Source organism: Chroicocephalus ridibundus, chromosome 1 (assembly GCF_963924245.1).
Source record: "Chroicocephalus ridibundus chromosome 1, bChrRid1.1, whole genome shotgun sequence".
NCBI classification, from domain to species: Eukaryota; Metazoa; Chordata; class Aves; order Charadriiformes; family Laridae; genus Chroicocephalus; species Chroicocephalus ridibundus.
This window is the reverse complement of record NC_086284.1, coordinates 76,319,981-76,342,690: the sequence shown is the minus strand read 5'-3', so window position 1 is coordinate 76,342,690 and position 22,710 is coordinate 76,319,981. Positions and strand designations below refer to the sequence as shown.

General features: G+C 41.5%; 1 protein-coding gene across 2 annotated transcripts in view; it reads left to right on the top strand.

Annotated features, from left to right (window-relative positions):
• CYFIP1 (cytoplasmic FMR1 interacting protein 1) overlaps positions 1–22,710 on the top strand; it is an 82,888-nt gene that overhangs the window by 8,197 nt on the left and 51,981 nt on the right. For both annotated transcript variants that reach the window (XM_063340148.1, XM_063340156.1), the window contains exons 2-11: positions 12,623–12,746; positions 12,914–13,003; positions 14,401–14,478; positions 15,280–15,381; positions 16,610–16,791; positions 18,050–18,146; positions 18,286–18,414; positions 19,747–19,851; positions 20,026–20,117; positions 21,356–21,473. In XM_063340148.1, coding sequence (XP_063196218.1) covers positions 12,630–12,746; positions 12,914–13,003; positions 14,401–14,478; positions 15,280–15,381; positions 16,610–16,791; positions 18,050–18,146; positions 18,286–18,414; positions 19,747–19,851; positions 20,026–20,117; positions 21,356–21,473 — 1,110 coding nt within the window. In that variant the 5' untranslated portion in view covers positions 12,623–12,629. The remainder of the gene's footprint in view (positions 1–12,622; positions 12,747–12,913; positions 13,004–14,400; positions 14,479–15,279; positions 15,382–16,609; positions 16,792–18,049; positions 18,147–18,285; positions 18,415–19,746; positions 19,852–20,025; positions 20,118–21,355; positions 21,474–22,710) is intronic.

Below are 22,710 nucleotides of genomic sequence, written 5' to 3'. Positions count from 1 at the left end.
TTTATATGTTGGGGTTCAGGCTTAGATACACAGATAAAACAAACCAAGCAAAACCCCTCTGTGCATTTTTCTTGTAGCACAAGTGCCATTGCAGAGGGGGTTGCATGCTGCAGACCAAGGTGCAGTGACAGCCCATGCCATCCTTGGGGTGCCTTTGGGGCAAACTTTGCAGGGTTAGGCTTCTCCCATATAACTGTAATGGATTCTCAAATAAAACAAGCGGGGATGAGCAGAATCAGCTTCCCATTTCTGAAGTGTGTGCATCGCACTACGCTTGAGATTCCTGCATGGGGATAGCACTTGACGCTGCATTTTACCATCAGGAAGTCGCATCTCTCCTCCAAAGCTTCAGGATGTGGAATGGTACTGCACATGCATAGCACTAGCCGGGCTGCCCATCAGCGTACCTGGTGATTGCTAGCTGCATTGTCCATGCATTTCTGCTGGCTGCTAACACAGCAGGAAAAGATAAACCCACTCTTGTGCTCACTTGCTCGCAAGAATATAGTGACTCCAGCCTTGTGCTGTGATACAGGAGTGCTAGGCTTACATGCTGTTCTCTAATTGTGGGAGAGTTTTCCTACTGATGCTTTAAAAGGGAGTATGTAGTAGACCTGTACCTGCTGGCAGGCATCAAGAAAGGCGATTCTGTCCTACCGTGGCTCACCAGTCTTGGTGTAGGCTTTGTCCAAAGAGCCTGAGAGTTTCCGTTCGTAACCTGTTGTGACAAAAGGCCTTCCTGTCATTGGGAATGTGCTTGAATTCATCCAGGACATTGGAAGGGAACACCTATAGTTACTTGACAAGCGTGACCGCTTGTCATCTGAGTGCTGGTGGTCAGTGTGTCAGCGAGCCATTTCAGCTACATGACAGCATCATTAGGAGCGGTGTCCTCCTGACCTTGATTATCTTGTGGGAGGGAGGAACAGTACTGACTCATGAAAGCGTGGCTTTTAGGTTTCATAAATGGCGCTGCCATTGCTTACTGAAGTATCCAATACTGCACAGAATTTGGTTTTCGAGGCGGGTGTATCACTGAGCGCTTGAACCTTGGTTGCACAGTTATAGCGTAGGTATTGCTTGTGTAAATAGACAGGGATTGCCCGTCATGATGTTTCCCTGCAGGGGACAGAAGCTGGACAGGTAGCAGTGTAGGCTGCTTTAACGAAGAAGGTTGCCTGAAAAATTCACATATGACTGAATGCAAAGAGCTTTTAGTTCGGGAAGTTGAGTTTTTTTTTAAAAAAAAAAAAAAAAAAAAAAAGAATTTTCTGCCCTTTAGCCTTACATTTTCCCCCAAATCTGTGTCTGCTCTTGGAAGCCTGCTTCCTCCCCTGCACTCCTCCAGTGGCAAGACAAAGCAGTTAAATGTGAGCCACATGGCCCCATAGGAGTCTAATACTAAATTAATTGTTTCTATTCTATGGCCATTCTTCTGAGACTTGCTATGGTGCTGGGATAATTCAGTGCCGGAATTTTTGTTTTCTCTTTTTCTCTTCTTGAGCCTTTTTTAATTCCAGTCGCAGATGTATTTTTGAAAGCTTAGCAGTATGTAGATCTGTTGCACAAAGGACTGTCAGCTGCTGTTTGCTTTCTCCTGTCTTTTACTTCAATCAGGCTGGCCAGTAAATGATGTGAAAAGCATTTTTCTTTGCTCCTTCAGTTTATGCAAATCTGTTGCTTAGGAACGGAGAGGAGCTCCAGTCCCGAAAGGAACATCTTACGCTGATCCCCTTGGCAAAAAGGCGGATTGTGCTGTCCAGAGCATGGAAAAAGCATTCAAACGGAGAAGATCCAGCACATCGCTGTTCTCTGAAGCACTTTAGTTATCAATCTGTTAAAATGTTTTCTGCTCACTTTGAATTGATAGGTATGCAGTTAAATGGCTGAGGCTTTTGAAGTTTAATTAAAATAGAACTAAAAGGGATTTTTTGAGAGAGATCTTGGAGGCTTGAAAGAAAAGTGAATATTATAGTAATCACTGTGCTGTTCTTGGAAGAGAAAATCCATTCCTTTTGTTAACTCTTCCCTTCACAAGGGTCTTTTGTGATCAGTTTATGGTTTAACTTGACTAGGAACATTACACAGAATATTGAATCAAATTTTCTTCATAGAAAAATGATTTAATTGATTTTCTGCAAGCCAGTAACATAGAAGAATGGCACAATGGAACAGAAGAAACCTGAAAATGTTGTGTTGCTATAGGGATAAAACTTAACTTCTGCTGCTGTGCAGACCCAGTCTGTTCCTGTGGGAATGTTGTCATTAGTTCCCATGGAGTTCACCGAGATTGGACCTATAGACCCCAGTTCAGCAGGCCATTCAAGCATCTCTTTAAATTTATCTCTCTTTTAATTTCTCTCCTTCTGTGTATGGACTATAGAATGCCTTTGTTCTGCCTTTTTGAAGGATATGCTTCTCTTCTCCCTCTTTAACTGCTGTACATAGAGTTTTCCTGATTCTCATCATGGTGTTCTGTCCTGTAAAGTAGGGTAAGCTTTGCTTTATTTATTTATTTATTTATGCCTGTTTTAAAAAGACAAAACAACTCATGTGGATGCATATTTCAATTTATGGATTGCACAGCAATTATAATCTTCAGTATCCATGCCAGGCTTGAGATTTTGTTTTAATTTAAGATTCAAAGATGCTTTTGCAGACATAGGAAAGAAGAGAGGCAATGTCAAAGGAAGTGCTGTTTAAAGTGCAGACAGACTTCCTCTTTGTCTTATTTTGAGCCTGGGAACATGTACTAGCACTTGGAGATCAAATGCATCTATTTAAAAGCAAAATGAAAAATATGTGTCCAGTGGACTGCAAAAAGGCACAGGACATCCCTTCCCAACACCTGTTTTCAGTCAAATGAAACAGTGTTCTCATCTGCAAAGTCATAAAATATTCTAAAATTTCTGTAATCCAGCAGATCTTTGTTAGTCGTTTAAACTCCACCTTAATTATCTCACTCCTTGGCATGATCCTTCGCCATTTTTTTGGATATGAAAGTATTTTTTCCACTTACAAATTTCAGTGTTTGAGATCTTTTTGGGTTACGTAGAGCATGGTCTTAGCAAAACCAATTCCCTGAAGATCCCAAAACACCTCTGCTTTCTTGGGCTGTATTCTCACACTAATATTAGTGTGTGTTTTATTGGTGTTGGATTCAAGAGCTTACATTGTACCAGGTGCACCTGTGGCCCGTTCTGTGCAGCAGGAGGTGGGGACTGCCGCAGCATCTCTTCTTGTCCCACTTGTGCGGTTGCACTACCACATTGCTGAACATACTGTGGGAACTTCTCCCGCAGTGGTGGAAGAGAGAGAAACAGGTCAGGCTTTGCTGATCCCAACTTGGAGCCTGTCCTGCGGCCCCCGGCTGCCAGCTGCAGCCCCAAACTGCTGACCCAGCCTTTTGTGACCCCGGGGGCCCCAACCTCTCCTCTCGAGCGGTGGGAACTTGCCCTGCAGTTATGGCGGCTGTAGGATATGTTTTTCCTGAATTGTGTTCAGGCCGTTTGAAGTGTAACTATCTGCATTTTGAATAGATTTATGCTTCTTTTAAACATCAGGTTTTCTTGGAGCTTGTGGTTAAACGACTGAAAAGATAAGCTTTTGAGAATTTCTTAATTTTGTTTTTTCTGAGATGTGATACTTGTGTCCAAGAATGGTGAAGTAAATGAGTCCCTGTGGTCTGACTTGTACAGTTTGTAAAAATGAAGAGTTTATGATAATTTCAGTGCTCTCTTTTGTATCTGAATGGTGACTTTGTTTTATGCTTTGTTCCAGGAAAAGCACTTGCACTGTCTGTGTTGGGCTCTTGTGCTTCTCTGTGCTCCCTGTTGCTTTTCATTAATTACGGAGGGAGGTTAGCCAGTGGTGCTACTTCCCTGTCTCTTCCCACCCTGATATTCAGCGTGGCTCAACTCTTTACCCATTTAGCTCTTCCTACCTGCCCAGCCAAGTGTTGCTGGAGGTACCGGTGTGTGTGTTTGGGGCAGGGAGGGAGGGGTTCGGTCAAAAGAGAAGGCAGCGGTAGGTGGGCTGCTCTGAAGAGGATGGGGTTTGCCCCATCAGGAGCAAAACTCAGGAGAGGTTTGCTCTGCTGCGGCTGCTGTGGCGACAGCCTAGGCAGCTGGTGGTTCGTTCAGGAGCAGATGGGATATGTCTCATTTTTCAGCACCCATTTTCAGAGTCCATCCAAAAAGTGACATTGAACGAGTGGAGGGAAGTTTTTCATCCATTGCTTTTTCATCTACCACTACTAGCATGCTGCAGCACTTTATGCCAGGGTGGCTTGAGGACTCAACTGAACACAGCTGAACAGTAAACTTGTTTACTCTCAGACTATTGGGGACATTCTGGTAATTGGGCTGAAGTTAAGCTGAAGAAGGTGCAGATCTTTTATGTCATTGTCTCATTCATACTTTTTTTTTTATTGGAGGTTAATGATAAAAGGAAATCATCATCCATGAACAGCTGAGCCGTTGCTTAAATGAGGTGAGCCTTTGCTCACCTTATCAGCTTGAGTGCCCTGGGCGGCGAGGTTGGCTGCTGTGCCTCCATATGCGATATCAGTGCTGGGGAGAGGTTCGTTCCCTCTCCGTGGCATTGCCTGCTCACTCCTCAGGTCTTCCCCTTGCCGTGATATCAGCTAAACCCTTCTTTTGTTTTCCATTAAAGTTTACCTTCCAGGGCACGAGATGAGCATGTGGTAGCAATAGACCTAGTTGTGTCCATCTCCTGATCTTTCCGGTGTGCAGCAGTATGGCAAAAGATGTGCTGTAAGGCGCTGACAGTAAAAACCACCTGGAAATTACCCCCCGCCATGTTTCAAGTGCTGGCTTACAGCTCTACCAGTTGTGCGAGGATAAATCCTTAAAGATTTCAAGGTGTGGGTGCTTAGGTGTTCTCAGGTTGTTGAAGCTTTGAATGAGTGATGCAAAAGCTAAAATGCCTGTCAGCTATAGGATTTAGATTTTAATTATTTTTGTTTATTTGAGGGAAGTTTAGTATTGTTATTCCTTTTTCCAAAAAGGAGAGCAAGGATTGCCATAAAGTGAATGCCTCTGCTTGCTATGTAATGGTCTAAATCAGTGTCTTTTGAAGAAAATTTGCTTTTGCTGTAGCTTGATACTCTACTTTTTTTTTTCTTTTTTGACCAAAGGACTGAATTGTACTATTTATCTGTTTTCTGTGGGAATGGTCACTTGACAATCTCAGTCCAAGGAATAATGCCAGTTTGCAAGTAATTTAAATGGCATATGTACTTGTACCTATCCAAGGAATTCCTTCTTATTCTTTATCTATGTATTTTCAGGATACTCAATATAGCTTTCTATTTTTTAAAATGTTTTGTGATGACATGATACCATCCCTGTTATCTCCTGATCTTGTCTAACACAGCCGTTGAATTTCATCTGATAATTTTTATGGTGAAAGGCTTTATTTTTCACCTGTAAGTAGATATTATCAAACCCAGTTATTTGAGGTTGAACTTTTATGTTGGAATCTACATCTTTTTAAAGCTCAGCTGGGTAGATTCTTAAGGCCGTTGGAGGCTGGTTTTGGGGAAGTCTTGGCCAAATGATTGTGGCAGAAGCTAAAGAGGAACTGCGTGGTAATTTCTACATTTACAACAAGGTCTCAAGAAGCCTACAGTTACCTAAGTTCATTTGCTTTAGCCGCATTTATTTTTTTAAAACTTGGTTGCTAGTTACAAGTTGGATTGTTTGTGCCGTTGCTGAACACATGTAAGAACTATCTCCTATCATCAAGCATCATTTTCCTGTTTTAGCTATTTATAGACTGAGTGCCTGAGTTGCCTTTTGATCTTCTTTTTGATAAATAATTTGACCTGCTTATCTCTGCCACTGGAAGAAATCTTAAAAACTCAAAGTTTTTTTTGTATCTACTCAATTGCCTAGAATTTGGGGGAATTTTTTTAAACTTTGATCTTGAGAGATGAATGGCGTTACAGCAGTCCTTTTTCTCTCAGAGATTCTGAAGTTAATGCTCTTTTCTCTACTTTTTGCTCTCTCAGTCAGTACCTTCTGTTTTATTATTTCTTCTGGTCACTTTTTAATTTTTTTGTCCAAAAGACTTTTTGCCATAATTTGCCCTGTTCATATTTTTTTTTTACAAATAGTCTGAAACCTCAGGAGGCCTAAAAGAGCAAGGCTGAGAGGTGCATGCTGGGTGTTTTCTAATATGCTTGGAATTAAGAATATAGATTTTTTGCAAAGACTTCAACATTATTCTGTAAGGAAGGAGATGTGAGAACAGTGTTTTTACTAGGATTGACCTCCTCTTGTCTAAATACGAGAGCAATGTTGTGAGCAGAGAACTGCATAACACGCAGTTGCACAGCTTTGAACAACAGTACAGAATTATGACATTTTAAAAAGAGTGGCAAATCTTTTGTCTGAGTATATTTCAATAATAAGCCAGCTCTGAAGCTAAATCAAAATGTAAACAACGCTTAAGAGACTTTGAGGTCTGGTGCCTTTTTTTTATTTTGTTTTTCTTGTGGACAACATGATGGAGGTGGCGCAGTGAGCTTCTCTGCAGCCCAAGCTCTTCTGAGCAGTGTCAGGCTCACTCAGTGCTCACCTCCTTTGGAACCAAAGAAAAGGAGAATGTCTTAATTTTAGCTAGCCAGTGGCCTGCATTAACTAACATACTCAAAAGTTTCCCTAAAAACCCTGTGATTGATACCTCTGATCCTTGGACACGGTGGGACTTGGCATTGTAAGGCTGAAGCTAGTCTGTGCAGGAGACAAGGATTTTCTTGATTTGAAATCCAAAAAAAGGAGCTGAGAATCAGCACAGATGCTACTGTCTCCTGCTTAGAAAGCTGGGTGTGCTCATCAAACACCAAAATTTAGCAAAACAGCATGCTGGCATATGTGATTCTCTGTGCTGGAGAGAGGATGTCAGATAATGAATGGTATTTAATTAAGTTGTGTACATCCAGGAAAATGTGTTCTTGGAGTGCATTTTGACTTTGCTGCTGTAATGACGTGTCCTGGTACAAAGATAACAAAAAGAAAAGGAGGATTATTTCAGAAATAATTCTTATACGTCTACTACCTGAGAAAATCCATCCTGGAAAATCTCAGGTAGGTTCAAAGCTGAAACGTTGTAGAATTTAGTAAGAAAGTTCTTCTCACAGCTTGGGTAAATTTACTAGTATAACTATAATTATCAGTATGACTACAGCGTTTTAATCTGTTCTCATTTAGCTAAACTCCTAATCAGAGTGCAGCTTCTGAATTTTTTAAGTAGGTCTTTGAAGTTTCTGATGTTCTCTGCCAAAAAGGAGTCTGTTAAAGTATTAGCTCTCCAGCCCAGTAATTTCACCTGTAAGAACTCATAATGAAATGACTCTTAAGGAGACAAAACTATCTAATTTTCTGTCTTTGGAATTTTAGTTTTCTTAAATTAATTTTTATGAGACTTAGGAGGAAAAAAAAATCTGGTTTTGCCAGCCCTCCATCGTTGTACACTAGAAACAGACATCTTTTGGAGCTGGTTTTACTAACAACAGCAGCAGAAAAGAAAGGGGGAAAAACCCCCAGACTTCAAGGAAATCTTTTCTGTCCTGGTCCCAGGGCTTCCACATCAGGCGCGGATGTGGCAAGGACCTTGTGGTGGTGTCACCTGGCTGTGGGACATTGTCTTCCGGCTAACATGGTGTGAGCGTGGCCAAGCTCCGGCTGTTTCACCACTGCCGCTGTTGTCAAACCTCGGCTGCTCACTTCTTGGGGCAGAGGGGAAGGGTGAATCATGCCCTCACAACATTTGCAAATGTCTTAAAGCTGGGCAGGAAGGAGATGCTTCCTCTTTCACGTCTTGTGAGGTACAAGGGTGAAAAAGCTGGAGAACAGGAGCATTGAACTTGGCCAATGAAACACTGAGCATGTGTATCCCTTTGGCAAAATTACAAAGTGGAACTGTCAGTGAGCAACCTTGAAACAAGAAGGCTTTTGTAACAGTCTGTGCCCAATTGCTTATGTTTTCCTGGTTTGAAAAATGCTGATCTGTCTCTGGGAAATCATGCCGAAGGGCTTGGAGAAATGCACCTTCCCCTGTTTCTCTTCACAACCCATAGGGCAGCGGGGAACTTTTGTTTCTTAGCTTGTGCCTCTGGCCTGGCAACAGGGGTTTTCCAGACTTGTGCTATTGAGTAGATAGCAGTTTAAGTGAGATGGGATTTTGGTTTTGCTTATGCTTTGGTTTCTATTTTTAAATTTTTTTCCAAGTATTTAAAAAAAAAATCCACAGATATTTTAATGTCTGATAGTCTGAATTTAGAAAGCTGATGCTGGAGGATTGCACTCCTGTGCAATTGTAAATATTGAGGCCAAAAGCGTGCAGGTGTGCTTTCTGAAATAGCACGTAAGGGGATTAAGGGCTTCTGGTGCTGAGGAGACACAAGTCAGGACCCGGCTTTTGTGAATGCCCGGCTCTCTTCTGGAGCAGGGATCTGAGTCATTGATGGACCATGTTTTGGGAATGTGTGGATTGGGGAGAGGGTGTTGACACTTTCCTTGCACTCAATGACTGCTCCCCTTTATGCGAATAGGTGCAGTAATTTTTGGTGTAGAATGGGCAGCCATTTTTAGCTATGGTTTTTGGAGCATGGGTAGAGCAGTTTTTTGTAGCATGCCCCTGTTGCTCTTGCTTGGAGCTGCCTAGTGGCTGTGTGCCTGTCCTGGGCTGCAGCAGGGGAGAGGACTATGGGCCCTTTGGTCCCACCATCGACATGTCCCACAGTAGCCACACAGCCAGGTGATTCTGCTTTGCTGGAGAGGCTAGAAGGAAGAAAAGTTACAAGTTGGAAGGAGCCTCTCAGTTAAACTAATTCAAGTAATGTGTTGTGTTATTTCCTTTTTTCGCTAAAGCTTGATCTATAGATACTCAGACCAAAAATTAAAATATTATTTATTTGAAATGACTTATTGGCAACTCTCTTCCATTTTCTCTAGGATAAAACTGTTGAGTGTCTGACCTCTTCACAGGACTTTTGCTCACACGTAGAATTTTTTTGGCATTTGTTTATTTATTGAAGGGAGGACTCTGGGTTTTGCTGCTCTCTAATTTGAGAATAACTGTGGTTCTTGTGAAGGAGTTTGAGATGGGTGTAAGCAGGTGCTGGGCAAGCATCCTGGAGCAGGTCTGCCAGCTAGCACTCCTGTCAGTCCAGTCCTTCCTCATTTTTTGGCAGGGATCATAAATTGCACATTATGGGTGTTTATTTATTTATTTTAACCAAACCGGATATGCTCAGGCTTGAAGAAGGGTTTGGGCTGGGGTTTCAAGAAGCAAAAGGACCCTGCACCATTTTGATGGTGGTTGTTTGAAGTTGTTGGTGAGCTCTCTCCATACCTGGTACGCCAAGCTTTGTGGCGATGGCTTGGGATGCAGGGTTGCTCTCTGAAGGTAGATGGATAATTACTTCTGGCTACTTCCTTCCCTTTGCTTTGGGTTTTGGTTCTTTTTTGTCAGCTGAGCCTCTTCTTGGTGGTAAAGCTGTTGTTTTGTGGGGCTTTCCCCAGGAAACCATAATTAGGTAAGAGAAAGTGAGGAGGTTTTTCTGCCAGGCCACTACAAGTGCAGCAAATGGTGGGATTGCCAGCCTGTCCTGGGAATCTGATGGTGAGCTATCAGCAAAGCTGCGGCGAGATCTGCTCATCTTCCCCTGCATGTGGGGATGGCACGGCTCCGTGGGGGTGACATGTGCTAGGCAGGGTCCTGCTCCTCCAGAGTGCAGTGCTTGGTCTTCCTGCCCTCCTGGTTAGAGCCAAGGGCAGTGCTTGACTCCTCCTTTCACAGTAGGTGCATTGTTTTACTCTGGTAAATGTGGGAAAATAACTTGCAAAGCCCTATAGAAAAAAAGAGACAGCTTGATTAGAGGTGTTACCTTAAAAAAGAGCATTTTTTTACTTCACCGAGGAAGATGAGTAGATCATTATACAAAAGGGGATGATTGAGTTGTACTATCCCATGCTTTCTTCCTAAAATTTCTTCTTGTTGCCGTTCTTGATTCAAATCCTCCATGCAGTGGCAGCAGTTAGAGGTTTATGGAGATCATAGAAGCATAGAATAGTTTGGGTTGGAAGGGACCTTTAAAGATCATCTAGTCCAAACTCCCCTGCAATGAGCAGGGACATCTCCAACTAGATCGGGTTGCTCAGAGCCCCATCCAGCCTGGCCTTGAATGTTTCCAGGGATGGGGCATCTACCACCTCTCTGGGCAACCTGTTCCAGTGTTTCACTGCCCAGTTTTTGTAAAAAATTTCTTCCTTCTCTCTAGTGTAAATCTACCCTCTTTTAGTTTAAAGCGATTACACCTTGTCCTATGGCAACAGGTCCTGCTAAAAAGTTTGTCCCCATCTTCCCAGGCTGGATGGGGCTTTGAGCAACCTAGTCTAGTGGGTGGTGTCCCTACCCATGGAAGGGGGGTTGAAACAAGATGATCTTTAAGGTCCCTTCCAACCCAAACCATTCTATGATTCTAGGCCCCCTTTAAGTACTGAAAGGCCGCTATAAGGTCTCCCTGGAGCCTTCTCTTCTCCAGGCTGAACAACCCCAACTCTCTCAGCCTGTCTTCACAGCAGAGGTGTTCTATCCCTCTGATCGTTTTTGTGGCCCTCCTCTGGACCTGCTCCAACAGGTCCATGTCTTTCCTGTGCTGAGGACTCCAGAGCTGGACACAGTACTCCAGGTGGGGTCTCACCAGAGCAGACTAGAGGGGCAGAATCACCTCCCTCGACCTGCTGGACACGCTTTTTTTGATGCAGCCCAGGATACCGCTGGCTTTCTGGGCTGTGAGCACACGTTGCCAGCTCATGTCCAGGTTTTCATCCATGAGTACTCCCAGGTCCTCCTTCTCAGGGCTGCTCTCAATCCCTCCATCCCCCAGCCTGTATTCATACTGGGGGTTGCCCTGACCCAGGTGCAGGATCTTGCACTTGACCTTGTTGAATTTCATGAGGTTCAGAGTGGCCCACTCCTCAAGCCTGTCCAGGTCCCTCTGGATGGCATCCCATTCCTCAGGTGTGTCAGTCGCACCACTCAGCTTGGTGTTGTCTGCAAACTTGCTGAGGGTGCGCTCAATGCCACTGTCTATGTCATTGGTGAAGATACTGTACAGTACTAGTCCCAATACGGACCCCTGAGGGACACCACTTGTCACTGATCTCCATCTGGACATTGAGCTTTTGACCACTACCCTCTGGATGTGACCATCCACCAAACAGTTTGCCCATCAAATCCATATCTCTGCAATTTAGAGAGGAGGATGTTGTTGGGAACCATGTCAAAGGCCTTACAGAAGTCCAGATAGACGACATCCGTAGCTCTCCCCTTGTCCACTGATGCAGTCACTCCATTGTAGAAAGCCACTAGGTTGGTCAGGCAGGACTTCCCCCTGGTGAAGCCATGCTGGCAGTCTCAAATCACCTCCCTGTCCTCCATGTGCCTTAGCATAGCTTCTAGGAGGATCCATTCCATGATCTTCCTGGGGCAGAGGTGAGGCTGACAGCTTGGTAGTTCCCGGGTTCCTCCTCTCTACCCTTTTTAAAAATGGTTGCAATGTTTCCCTTTTTCCAGTCACTGGGGACTTCACCTGACTGCCATGACTTTTCAAATGTCATGGAGAGTGGTTTGGCAACTACATTAGCCAGTTCCCTCAGGACTCTGGAACGCATCCCATAGGCTTATGTATGTTCAGGTTCCTCAGGTGGTCACAAACCTGATCTTTTCTTACAGTGGGAGGGACTTTCCCAGTGCCTGCCCTGTGGTCCATCCACTCGAGAGGTGTGGGGAGAGAGGTTGCCAGCAAAGACTGAGGCAAAAACGTTGTTGAGTACCTCAGCCTTCTCCTTGTCCATTGTTACCAATTTGCCAGTCTTGCTTATCAAGGGGGGGATACCCTTTCTTTGACCTTCTTGTGTGGGGGTGTGTGTGTGTACACTTTCTTTGACCTTTGGCATGACCCTGAGGGGTTTTGTGCTTCTCATGACTTTCTACTCAAAGAGGATCTGGATGTCCTAGAACATGAAACAGTGGAGACTGCCAGCACCTTGTGACAGCCAGGTCTCCTGAAGATGGGCTGGTAGTATCCTTATCTGTAGATAAGGGTTTGAAGAGTCGTCGGCCCAAAACTGAATCCTTACAGGAAAGTTTTATACCTGTGCTTGTTACTGGATTTTTCTGTGTTTATTGTAACTGAAGAAGACCACAGAATAACTTTGCCTCTAGTTTAACCAGAGAAGGTTACATAGCAGTCTTCCTTTCTTTACTGTGTGTTAGATAGATGTCACCCTTTCCTCTATTTTTTGTGTATTTCTGGTGCGTGTCCATGGGGGAAGAGGAACATTTCTCAACTCATAAAAGTAAGGAGGAGGATGTTAGTCCTAAAAGTCTTTTTTGAACTTGTGTACTAAAACCAGATGGGTTTCAGTTTGACTGTTTCCCTTCTGTTATGGTTGAAGGGAAACTGCACATTTCCCACAACATAAGTTGCTCCTTGCTCTGCATATTACTCATTTGTTTTCTGTGGGTATAATAACATATATGTATGTGTGTATACATATCTATATGTACGCATGTATTTTTTAACCAGGTGCAAAATGACTGCTCAAGTAACACTGGAGGATGCCTTGTCCAATGTGGATCTCTTGGAAGAGTTACCATTGCCAGATCAGCAACCGTGTATTGAACCCCCGCCATCATCTTTGCTTTACCAGGTGTGTTGTCCTTGCAGAATTTTTCCATTCCCCATTGCTGTTAAGAAAAAAAGTATGTGCTTTTAAAAAAAACAATAAACGATCAAACCAAAGTGTGTTTAATTTGCAATATATATATATTTTTTTCCCTACCAAGGATTAAATTCTACATTTTGCTTTCTCTGCAGCCAAACTTCAACACTAATTTTGAAGACAGAAATGCATTTGTCACTGGCATTGCAAGATACATTGAGCAAGCTACTGTCCATTCTAGCATGGTAAGTAGATGTTCAGATGTGTACTTTTGTGTTAACTTGGAGTAAAAGGAGAGGAACATATCTTCTTGCATTTCATTATAAGAATTGTGATCACAGAAAACCAGAAACCAGGTAACCTACAACACTTCCAGGAGGCAGTGAGATGAAAAAGTGTATGGCTTTTCTTTTTTTCATACATGTACTTCTTGATAATTTTTAAATGGTCTTTCTTCTTGATCAGACAGTGTTGCTTAAAAGTCTCTTGCTTTCATTGTGCATTTTTCCATTATTCTGAGGTGAATTGGTTGTATTGACAGCTAACTGCTGTAACTTGAGTGAAATATTACCTACCATCCTCCCAAATATCCACTACTTCTCTGTCAGTTTACTGGTGTTGAAGGGTTTTGTTGGCTTCCTCACTGTGGAGCGTGTATGTTGGTCATTTATTGGCACGTTTTTGTTAAGGTAGTCTGTGGTTTTTAACAGTTCCACAGTATAAGATAAGACTTCATATTAGTAACTCCATCCATCTCTGATGGTGGTGCTGCAGGAACTTTGCAGGCTGCAAGCACTGGTCTGTACTGAACTTGTCGTTGTTTCATGCACTCTTGGAAAATAAGGAATGATATGTCTTGTAATTCTAGAAGCCAGTTCAGAAAGAGTTGATTGAGCAGGTTAAGCACCTGATTACATGCTACTGAAAATTATGTAAATTTACACCAATCTACTCTTAAAATTATCTGACAACTCCTTAGCTTGTTTTGATTGTTTGGAGATGTAGGCCCTCTCCTTTGACATGTAAAAAAGGATATTGCTCTGCATGTGCTGACTCTTTCATCCTTGACCATTCCACCTGCAGTACTGGAGTTTAAAAAGAAAAACAAATATTCCCCCTCCCCCCCCCCATCTCAGATTAGCATTTTTATTTCTAGATTGCAGTGTCTTTAGTTTTGGGAAGAAAGAACGACACAAAAAAAAATATGATCTGAGGAGGTCATTTTTGTCATTAGGTAGGCATAATTGCTGCAGTTGTTGATTGGTGATCTGGTAGATGTTTGTTGGCTTACGGTATGAAGATGATGACGTGAATTCTCTCAGAATTAGGTTGGGTGCTAAAACAGATGACTGAGAATAAATGAAATTTTTTGTAGCTGTTGGGTTATAGCCAAGCTGGACATCAGTAACTGGTCAGGTCTAATACATATAATATGCCAGATGAGGCTATGAATTATGGTAATATTATTTTACATACATACAGTATGATGTATCATTCAGCTTGCAATATATTTGTGTTTGTACATATACATTCTGATAAGAGAAATAGGTTTGTTTGGACAAGGTTTTGGAATGATGTTAAGACCAGTGGATTTAACCCTTTGTATTACAATGCTTAATTATGCCCAGTGTCTTTCTTACAGAATGAAATGCTAGAAGAGGGTCAGGAATACGCAGTCATGTTATACACATGGAGAAGCTGCTCAAGAGCCATTCCTCAGGTAAAGGATGCAAATTAAACTGTTGTGCATTTTGTGAACTTCTGTCTTGTTGTCGTCTTCTTGACTCATGAATAGGCAAGCTGGGCATGCCATAGTGTCTTTTAGCACTTGGGGTCTAGTTGGTCTCTTTTTAAAGTTAAAACATTTAAGTTTCTAGACATCCTAGGTAGTAATTTTCTGAATGTCAGAGCTATGCAGTGTTTTATTGACCTGTATGCAAATTAAGACCCTGTGAATAGGTGAGAAGTCCATAGGCAGCCTCAGGTGTCTGGGAATGGTTGTATAGGGGTGGGGTGAGAAGAATATTAAGATGCATCAGAAAACTGAAGAATATTATAGCCACAATCTGACACCTGACTGATTTATAAGGAGTTTGTAATGCAGTTATTTTTGTACTGAAATGCAAGGAAGGATTATCCTGTGGTTTAAATATTTAGATTGGAAATCAGGTAATCTGTTTTAATTTCTGGTTTTGGCCCTATTTTAGCATATGACTTTCAGCAAGTGACTTAATAAGGTGGAAAAAATATTGTCCTAACGATACAGAGGTGTTTGAACACTAAATTATTTGCCGTGAGATTTTCTCTCTATTTGTAACAGAGGGAAAAATCTTAGAATTTTTTTTTTTAAACACATACAATCTTAGAAGACTAGCATAAAATTGCCAAAACCGGCAATTTATGCCTTAAGTTTGTCTCTTTAGGATGATAATATGTTTTCTCAAGTTGTCATTGGGGATCTTAGTTTCTGAGGCTTTATCAGGAAAAGTTCCAAGTGTAATATCTCTTTAATTGTCCTCAGGTCAAGTGCAATGAGCAGCCTAACAGAGTAGAAATTTATGAGAAAACTGTGGAAGTTCTGGAGCCAGAAGTCACAAAACTGATGAATTTTATGTATTTTCAGGTAAATGGAATGGAAACAAATTTGTCAGTAGGCTTGTATTTTTATATTCCTGTTTTGTATGCTTGATATTGTGTGCTCAGATACCTAACCTAGTCATTATACTTGGAAAAAAAAACACTAACGCATATTGTCTCACAGAAGGGCAGAATTTGTAATGCCTATCTTAAAAACTTCAGGCAATCTCCATTAAGACTTTCAGCATAAAATCAAAGATAACTGCATATGGTCCCTAGGTAGCACATGGGGACAGTTCTGGCACTTTAGGAAGAAAGGAAATAGAAAAATGATATGTTTCACATGTATATATAAAAGCGTCTTGGCACAGAAACCATTTGTTGGCGAGTGAGGGATCCACAAGTCTGGACACCAGAGCAGCAGGTGCAACTTTGCTATGGAAATTCATAACTGAGGCAAGCTCACCCAGTTGTCGTGACCCGCCAGCCACCCAAGCTACACGGGGCACTGGAGAAAAGCAGTCTGTCTTGCTTTCTCCTCCCATGCTGGCAGCTTGCCATTTGAATATCAATGGACTGAAGATGTTTCCAGGCATTAATCGGTGGGAGCCAGAGCAGCTAGAGCCCCCAAGCACACAGGAAGAGGAGACTGAATGAAATGCACATTTCCTGTCCTCTTCCCCAACTGGCGGATCTTACTGACTACCAACAATCTCCTTTTGTTTAAGGAGATTAGTGCTCTAAGCTCAGAACAGGTTCCTCTTTACATTCGAAGTTGCTGTGTTTTTTTGTACTTGTAATCTTTATCTCAGATGGCCCTGATGTGCTCTTGGACATAAGCCCTCAAATAAACATGTGGCAGGATGATTTTGCAAGTTGGCACGTACTGCTATTAATCAGTGTGCTGTGGGGTATTTTGTTTTAAGAGAATATACCTACAATCTGCCTCTTAATGCATGTACGCTCTCTCACTGAAGAAGATGAAATCACTTTTTTCAAAGGGATTTTCAACTTTTATGACTTCAATTTGCAAAGAATAACTTTGCCCCTTGTGCCAGGCAAGCTCTGTGGCAAAAATCACTGGTGACACTTGTAGCACACAGCAAGTGGAGCTGGAAAGTCTGTGCTGACGCCTTGTTAGCTTTGCATGCTTTAAACGTTTTTCTGCTTCAGTGGCACTTTTCATTGGACTGGCTCCAGTTACACGATGAAACTTTTTTCCTGGAAATCTCATGGCTTTTATTCCTTATTTCTTCTCTTTTTTACCCCATTAGAGAAATGCGATTGAACGATTTTGTGGGGAGGTGAGACGCTTGTGCCACGCAGAAAGGAGGAAAGATTTCGTGTCTGAAGCATATCTGATCACGCTGGGCAAATTCATCAACATGTTTGCGGTATTGGATGAGTTGAAAAATATGAAGTGCAGCGTGAAGAATGACCATTCAGCCTACAAGCGGTAAGTGGCAAGGAGCAAGAGGAGCCGGGTTTCTGCTGCCAGGATACAGGCCTCCCCACGAGGTGGCAGCAGTTGCTCTTTTTCTGACAGCTTTCTCTTCAAAAGTAGTCTCTTCGTGTGTGGGACAGATTACCTTGAGACTAGGGATGCAGTGTACACTAAATGTAATGAGTATATTTAGCTCAATAAAGCTTTTCTTTTTAAGTTTGAGAGGAAACTGGCTTTCTGGTTGCTTCTGGCACTTCTCTTCTGTTCTGTCCTATCCTGTCGTATCCTGTCCTAGGCATCCACTTTTGACATTTGTAGATGAGAGTTGTTACACTTGTTCTTAAGACGTTTCAGCTTTGCCATTCAAGGTGGTTGTGATCACAGGTGTAGCAGAGAGGAGAGGAGGGTGGGATATCAGTGGCCAAGTTTTGTGCTTGAGCTGCCAGATGGTATTGGGTGTCTTTCGTCGAACACGGTGGTCAGAGCAGCAGGGGAAGCTAGTCTGTGCCAGCTGTAGCATCTGTGGTCTTTCATAAAAACTATTCAGGCAATGACTAGCCAATTTGATCTGTGCTGCTTCCACTTACATGAGATTTCATTTCTACCTTTACCAGTAGTTACCTTTTGTAGTTGTTGTTGTGCCTGGAGACCTGTTAAACTTACTTGGTTTGCGTGTTTTTTTTCTTTGGAGACATGCTTCTGGAGGACAAACTCTGTTTTCTGGCAGGCTGACTTTTCCTGAGTTGTTGCATGGCTTGGGTCTACAGAGCCACTGCTGCCCGCATCAGTTGAGAGATATCCCAATGGTTTTTGTGTTGGGTTGGATTGAGTCTTTTAACTAAGGTGCAGTGGGAATTTGGGATTAATTAAGTCCATATCTCTCTTATAGTGAACTCTCACCTGTATTTTCAGCTGTTTGCCTAAATCTTCCCTTTATGTTTTATGAAACAGGCTCTTGATACAGATTTTTCAAGTCTGTGTTTGGATAACTTGCTTTTGTAAAGCTGTGGCAAAAAAGTACTGGCTGTCTCTTTCTCTTGTGTTCTCTTTCTGCTTGATTCAGGAGTTTGGAGATGGGAGATGCACTGAGGTTGACAATCCTGTACGAGCAGTGAATAATATACCACTGTACTGGCAATTAGAGATGTGCTGACAATTTACAGTTTCCCTTGTAGATTTGGGGACGAGTGTCTTTCTGTTAAGAGGGGACAGATTTGGTTACAGGCAGTCCTGCTGAAGGGAAATGCTGTTTTTTCTTCTGTTTTCAAAGAGCCGCTCAGTTTCTGCGGAAAATGGCAGATCCTCAGTCCATTCAAGAATCCCAGAACCTCTCCATGTTCCTTGCAAACCACAACAAGATAACACAAGTAAGCTTTCATTGACTTTTTTTAACGTACCCAATGCTTTACAAAACTATTAAAAGAAAACTCTTCCAGTTTGGTAGTAACTGTTGTTCCCCAGGGAGTATAACTAGTTGACTAATATCCTTTTCTTCTTTTTTTCCAGTCCTTACAGCAGCAGTTGGAGGTGATCGTTGGCTATGAAGAACTGCTTGCAGATATTGTAAATTTGTGTGTGGACTACTATGAGAACAAAATGTATCTAACGCCTAGTGAGAAACATATGCTTTTGAAAGTAAGTTTCTTTCTGGTACAAAATTAAAAAAGAATTGTTCAGGCAGGACACAGATGTCTGAATTCCTGGGGTGTGTTTTGTAGGTGATTTTTTTTTTTTTTTTTTTAAGAAAAAACCCAAACGATATTAACCAAATAACTCAATTTATTCCTTTTTTCTTTTTTTCCTCTCCATTGCCTTTTTATTGTATTGCACGTTAGAACTATTTAGAAAGTTTCTAATCCATTTTTGTTTTTCATAAATTGAAGTTGTCCCAATTGAAATGCAGCCTTGCTAGGAAAACGGTTCTATGGAATTGTGTTTCTATGAAGTATGATAACAGAAAGGAACTACTACGTTTTATTTTTAGATATGTGGCAAGTTTGTATAAAAAGCTTTTGGAGGTGAGACCGTGTATCAAAGATTTCAGGGCACAAGTATTTTGAAATTAGGGATAGTAGATAAGTTTAGTTAGCTGGAGTATATACGTGTAATAAGAGAGTGTTGGGCAATATGAAGTTGAATATGGTTGATCTTATCAGCTGCATGTCTTGCAGTGGAAGAAAATGTATAGAGTAAGAATTGAAAATTTGCCTCATGACAAATATTTTGAGTCACTTCAGCATTTAACTTCTGAAGAGCTCTGTTTATTAGGACCAAATGGAAGCATCCTGAAACAATACATGAACTCTAGAACATTTGTATTCTATCTCCAAGGATGTCCACCATGTATTTCATATTTAGGCTTTTTGTTCGCTAAACGTGTGCTTAGAACGTATTAAGTGGCTAATGGTCAGCTCCTACTACTGTGAATACTGAATTATAACTTTATGTTAATGAATAATTTGGTCAAAATGTAATTAGATTTTTTTTGGATGCTTCTCAGCTCTTGTGTGTATAATTCAGAGATATGCTGAAAGCCGTAAAAAGCAATAGCTCAGAGATGATAGGCCTAAAATTCTGTTACAGATCAATTTGCACATACAGAATTTTAATAAAATGGAAGTGGAAAAAAAACCTGTCTAAAAATAGCCAGACTCTAGTTTCAGTGAGATTTTTTTGTATGTTAAATCTTTATACAAACAAGTATAACTGGGATACAAACAAGGATAACTGATCAGGCTAATGTTAATGTAAAAACTTATAATATACATAAAAGAATACTACAGAAAGCTATGTATTTGAAAATATATTCTGTTTGAAGGAGGGTGGGTGTTTCAGGACTTTTCAGGTCTTTTGAGGAATAATTTCAAACATTAATTTTTTTTTTAATGATGTGAAGAACGGTCTTACTGCAGCAGGTTTTTCCCTCTGAGGTCCTTTTGCAGAGAGGTTTGTTTTTTTCTTTTTCAGGTTATGGGCTTTGGATTGTACTTGATGGATGGAAGTGTCAGTAACATCTACAAGCTGGATGCAAAGAAAAGGATAAATTTAGCCAAGATAGACAAGTTCTTTAAGGTTGGTTAAGATTCGATCTTAATATGCAATTTCAAAGGTAATTCCCCTTTCATTTTAAATATAATTAAATAGAATAAAGATCACTTTGGACTAAATTATAGGTAAATAATGTTTTCCTTTCACTAAGATTTGTGTTTAATAACTTATCTAATTTGATTTATTCCCTGTGTACAGCAGTTGCAGGTTGTCCCACTGTTCGGTGACATGCAGATAGAACTTGCAAGATACATTAAGACCAGTGCCCATTACGAGGAAAATAAATCCAGGTAAGGACAAGAAGGAAACAAATAGGGGAGTGTCTGGGCTGGGGAAAGTCAGATCCTTGGAGTATATTTTCATAATCATCCATTAGTCTGTGGGTTTGTGGTAATTGCTTTAATAGGATTTTCACTTTGGTCTACTTTTTGGCGTGGGTATTTCCCTATTAATATACTTCGTGTAATAGATGCAACTAAAGAAACAAGTTGTTTAAAGAACTTTCTTTGCTGCTGAGCTCATTCTTGCATCTGTGACATTTCTTATCACCTGGGTTGGAGGAAAATGAATTTTAACTTACACTAATTTCATTTTTATTTTTTCCTTTAAATATGAAACTTTCTTTAAAAGAAATGAAGGATTTTACTAAGCAAGGTGAGCAGTAGTAGTGCATGGGTAAATAGGCATGTGTATATTGTATATGGAGCAGCAACTTAGCTTTTTCCCCCTCTTTTTTGTTTGGCGAGGCGTGCAGCACAGCAAAATGGATGGAAAATGCAGCCAGGTTTTACATAAATGGTTCCATGGTTTATGGTTATTGCTTTGGTTTGGTGAACATTTCCATGCTCCTCCAAGACCTTCCCTCCATGCAGTTACATGAATTTAGAATGCGGTGCTTTGCATTTTAATTCCTGCAGAAAAAAAACACATAACTTGCATGTAATTGCTAAGAGAAAATCAACAGCAGCGGGCCTACTGAGCTACTAAAAATATAAGGCTGCTTAACATGACATTCCTGGTAGCATGTCTTTTGTGTCCCTCTTGGTAACATGTTGATAGTATTTAATAATGCCTTTTTTTTTTAATAGTTGGGAGCATACTGTAGGTTCTTCATAGTTAAATAAGAGTAATGAAAAACAACCTGAAGGTAGCTAGATGTATCTTGCAGCCTATACCTATACTTCTGCCCTGCCTTTCAATACTTTTCAGTCCTGTCCCTAAGTGTGCGCTCCTGAACAGAGGATTATTTCCTGTATTTCATAGCAGCAGCCTTTAAAAATACAGAAAAGAAAATAAAAAAGGTTCTTTTTAAGACTTGGAAGAAGTACTGTTTGAAATCAGAAGGGCAATCCATAACTAATGGATTGTGAAGGGACAGAGGTAGAGATGTGAGGAGAGGAAAGGCCTCAGATAGAGAAGGAAGATATGTTTTTTAAGTCATGCATTGTGATTCTTTCTTTGCAGTATCAGTTGTACTGTTTATTGCCTAAACTGATTTAGATGGGGTGTTTCTTGTCATCTTAAACAGATGGACATGCACGTCTTCCAGCAGCAGTCCCCAATACAATATATGTGAACAGATGATCCAAATCAGAGAAGACCATATGCGTTTCATATCAGAACTGGCTCGTTACAGCAACAGTGAGGTGTGTGGGATTAGAGCTATTTATGCAATTTTTACGTCACTGATTAACAGTTTTTGTTAACTATCTGAAGAGCAGGTAAACCTCAGGCTACGTAAATAACACAGCTTGATCACCTGAATCAAGAAAAGCTGACTGTAGGGCTAGGACCCAGTCTCTGCATGATATTTACACTCTTTAAATTTACAATAGTAATGATACATCATACAAACTGCAGTATTCTTCTGCTTATCTATCTGTCTAGGATATGTATCCTAGAACTTTTGGCATGTCTCTTTTGGAATAGGTTGTCTAGCCCTTACTCCAAATGGGTGCTCATAGCAGTTTAAATGAAACTAAAAGTTAAGAGATTAGCTAAAAATAAAAAATTGCATATGTATATACACACATCTATACATATATAGAACCTATAACATATATATATCATTAGTGTCTTGAATTCACCTGCAAATCACAGAATGGTAGGCTTGGAAGGGACCTCTGGAGATCATCTAGTCCAACCCCCCTGCCAAGTCAGATTCACCAGCAGGAATGCGTCCAGGTGGGTTTTGAATGTCTCCAGAGACAGAGACTCCACCACCTCTCTGGGCAGCCTGTTCCAGTGCTCTGCCACCCTCAAAGTAAAGAAGTTCCTCCTCATGTTTAGGTGCAACTTCCTATGCTCAAGTTTGTGCCCATTACCTCTTATCCTGTCACGAGGCACCACTGAAAAGAGCCTGGTTCCATCCTCCTGACACCCACCCTTTAAGTATTTATAAGTGTTGACAAGATCCCCCCTCAGCCATCTTTTTTCCAGACTGAAGAGACCCAAATCCCTCAGCCTTTCTTCATAAGAGAGGTGTTCCAGTCCCCTCATCATCTTGGTAGCTCTCTGCTGCACCCTCTCCAGCAGTTCCCTGTCCTTCTTGAACTGGGGAGCCCAGAAGTGGACACAGTACTCCAGGTGCGGCCTCACCAAGGCAGAGTAGAGGGGGAGGATGACCTCCCTTGACCTGCTGGCCACACTTCTTGATGCATCCCAGGATGCCATTGGCCTTCTTGGCCACAAGGGCACATTGCTGGCTCATGGTCGTCCTGTTGTCCACCAGGACTCCCAGGTCTCTTTCAGCTGAGCTGCTCTCCAGCAGGTCAGCCCCCAACCTGTACTGGTGCATGGGGTTATTCCTCCCCAGGTGCAGCACCCTACACTTGCCCTTATTGAATTTCATAAGGTTCCTCTCTGCCCAGATCTCCAACCTGT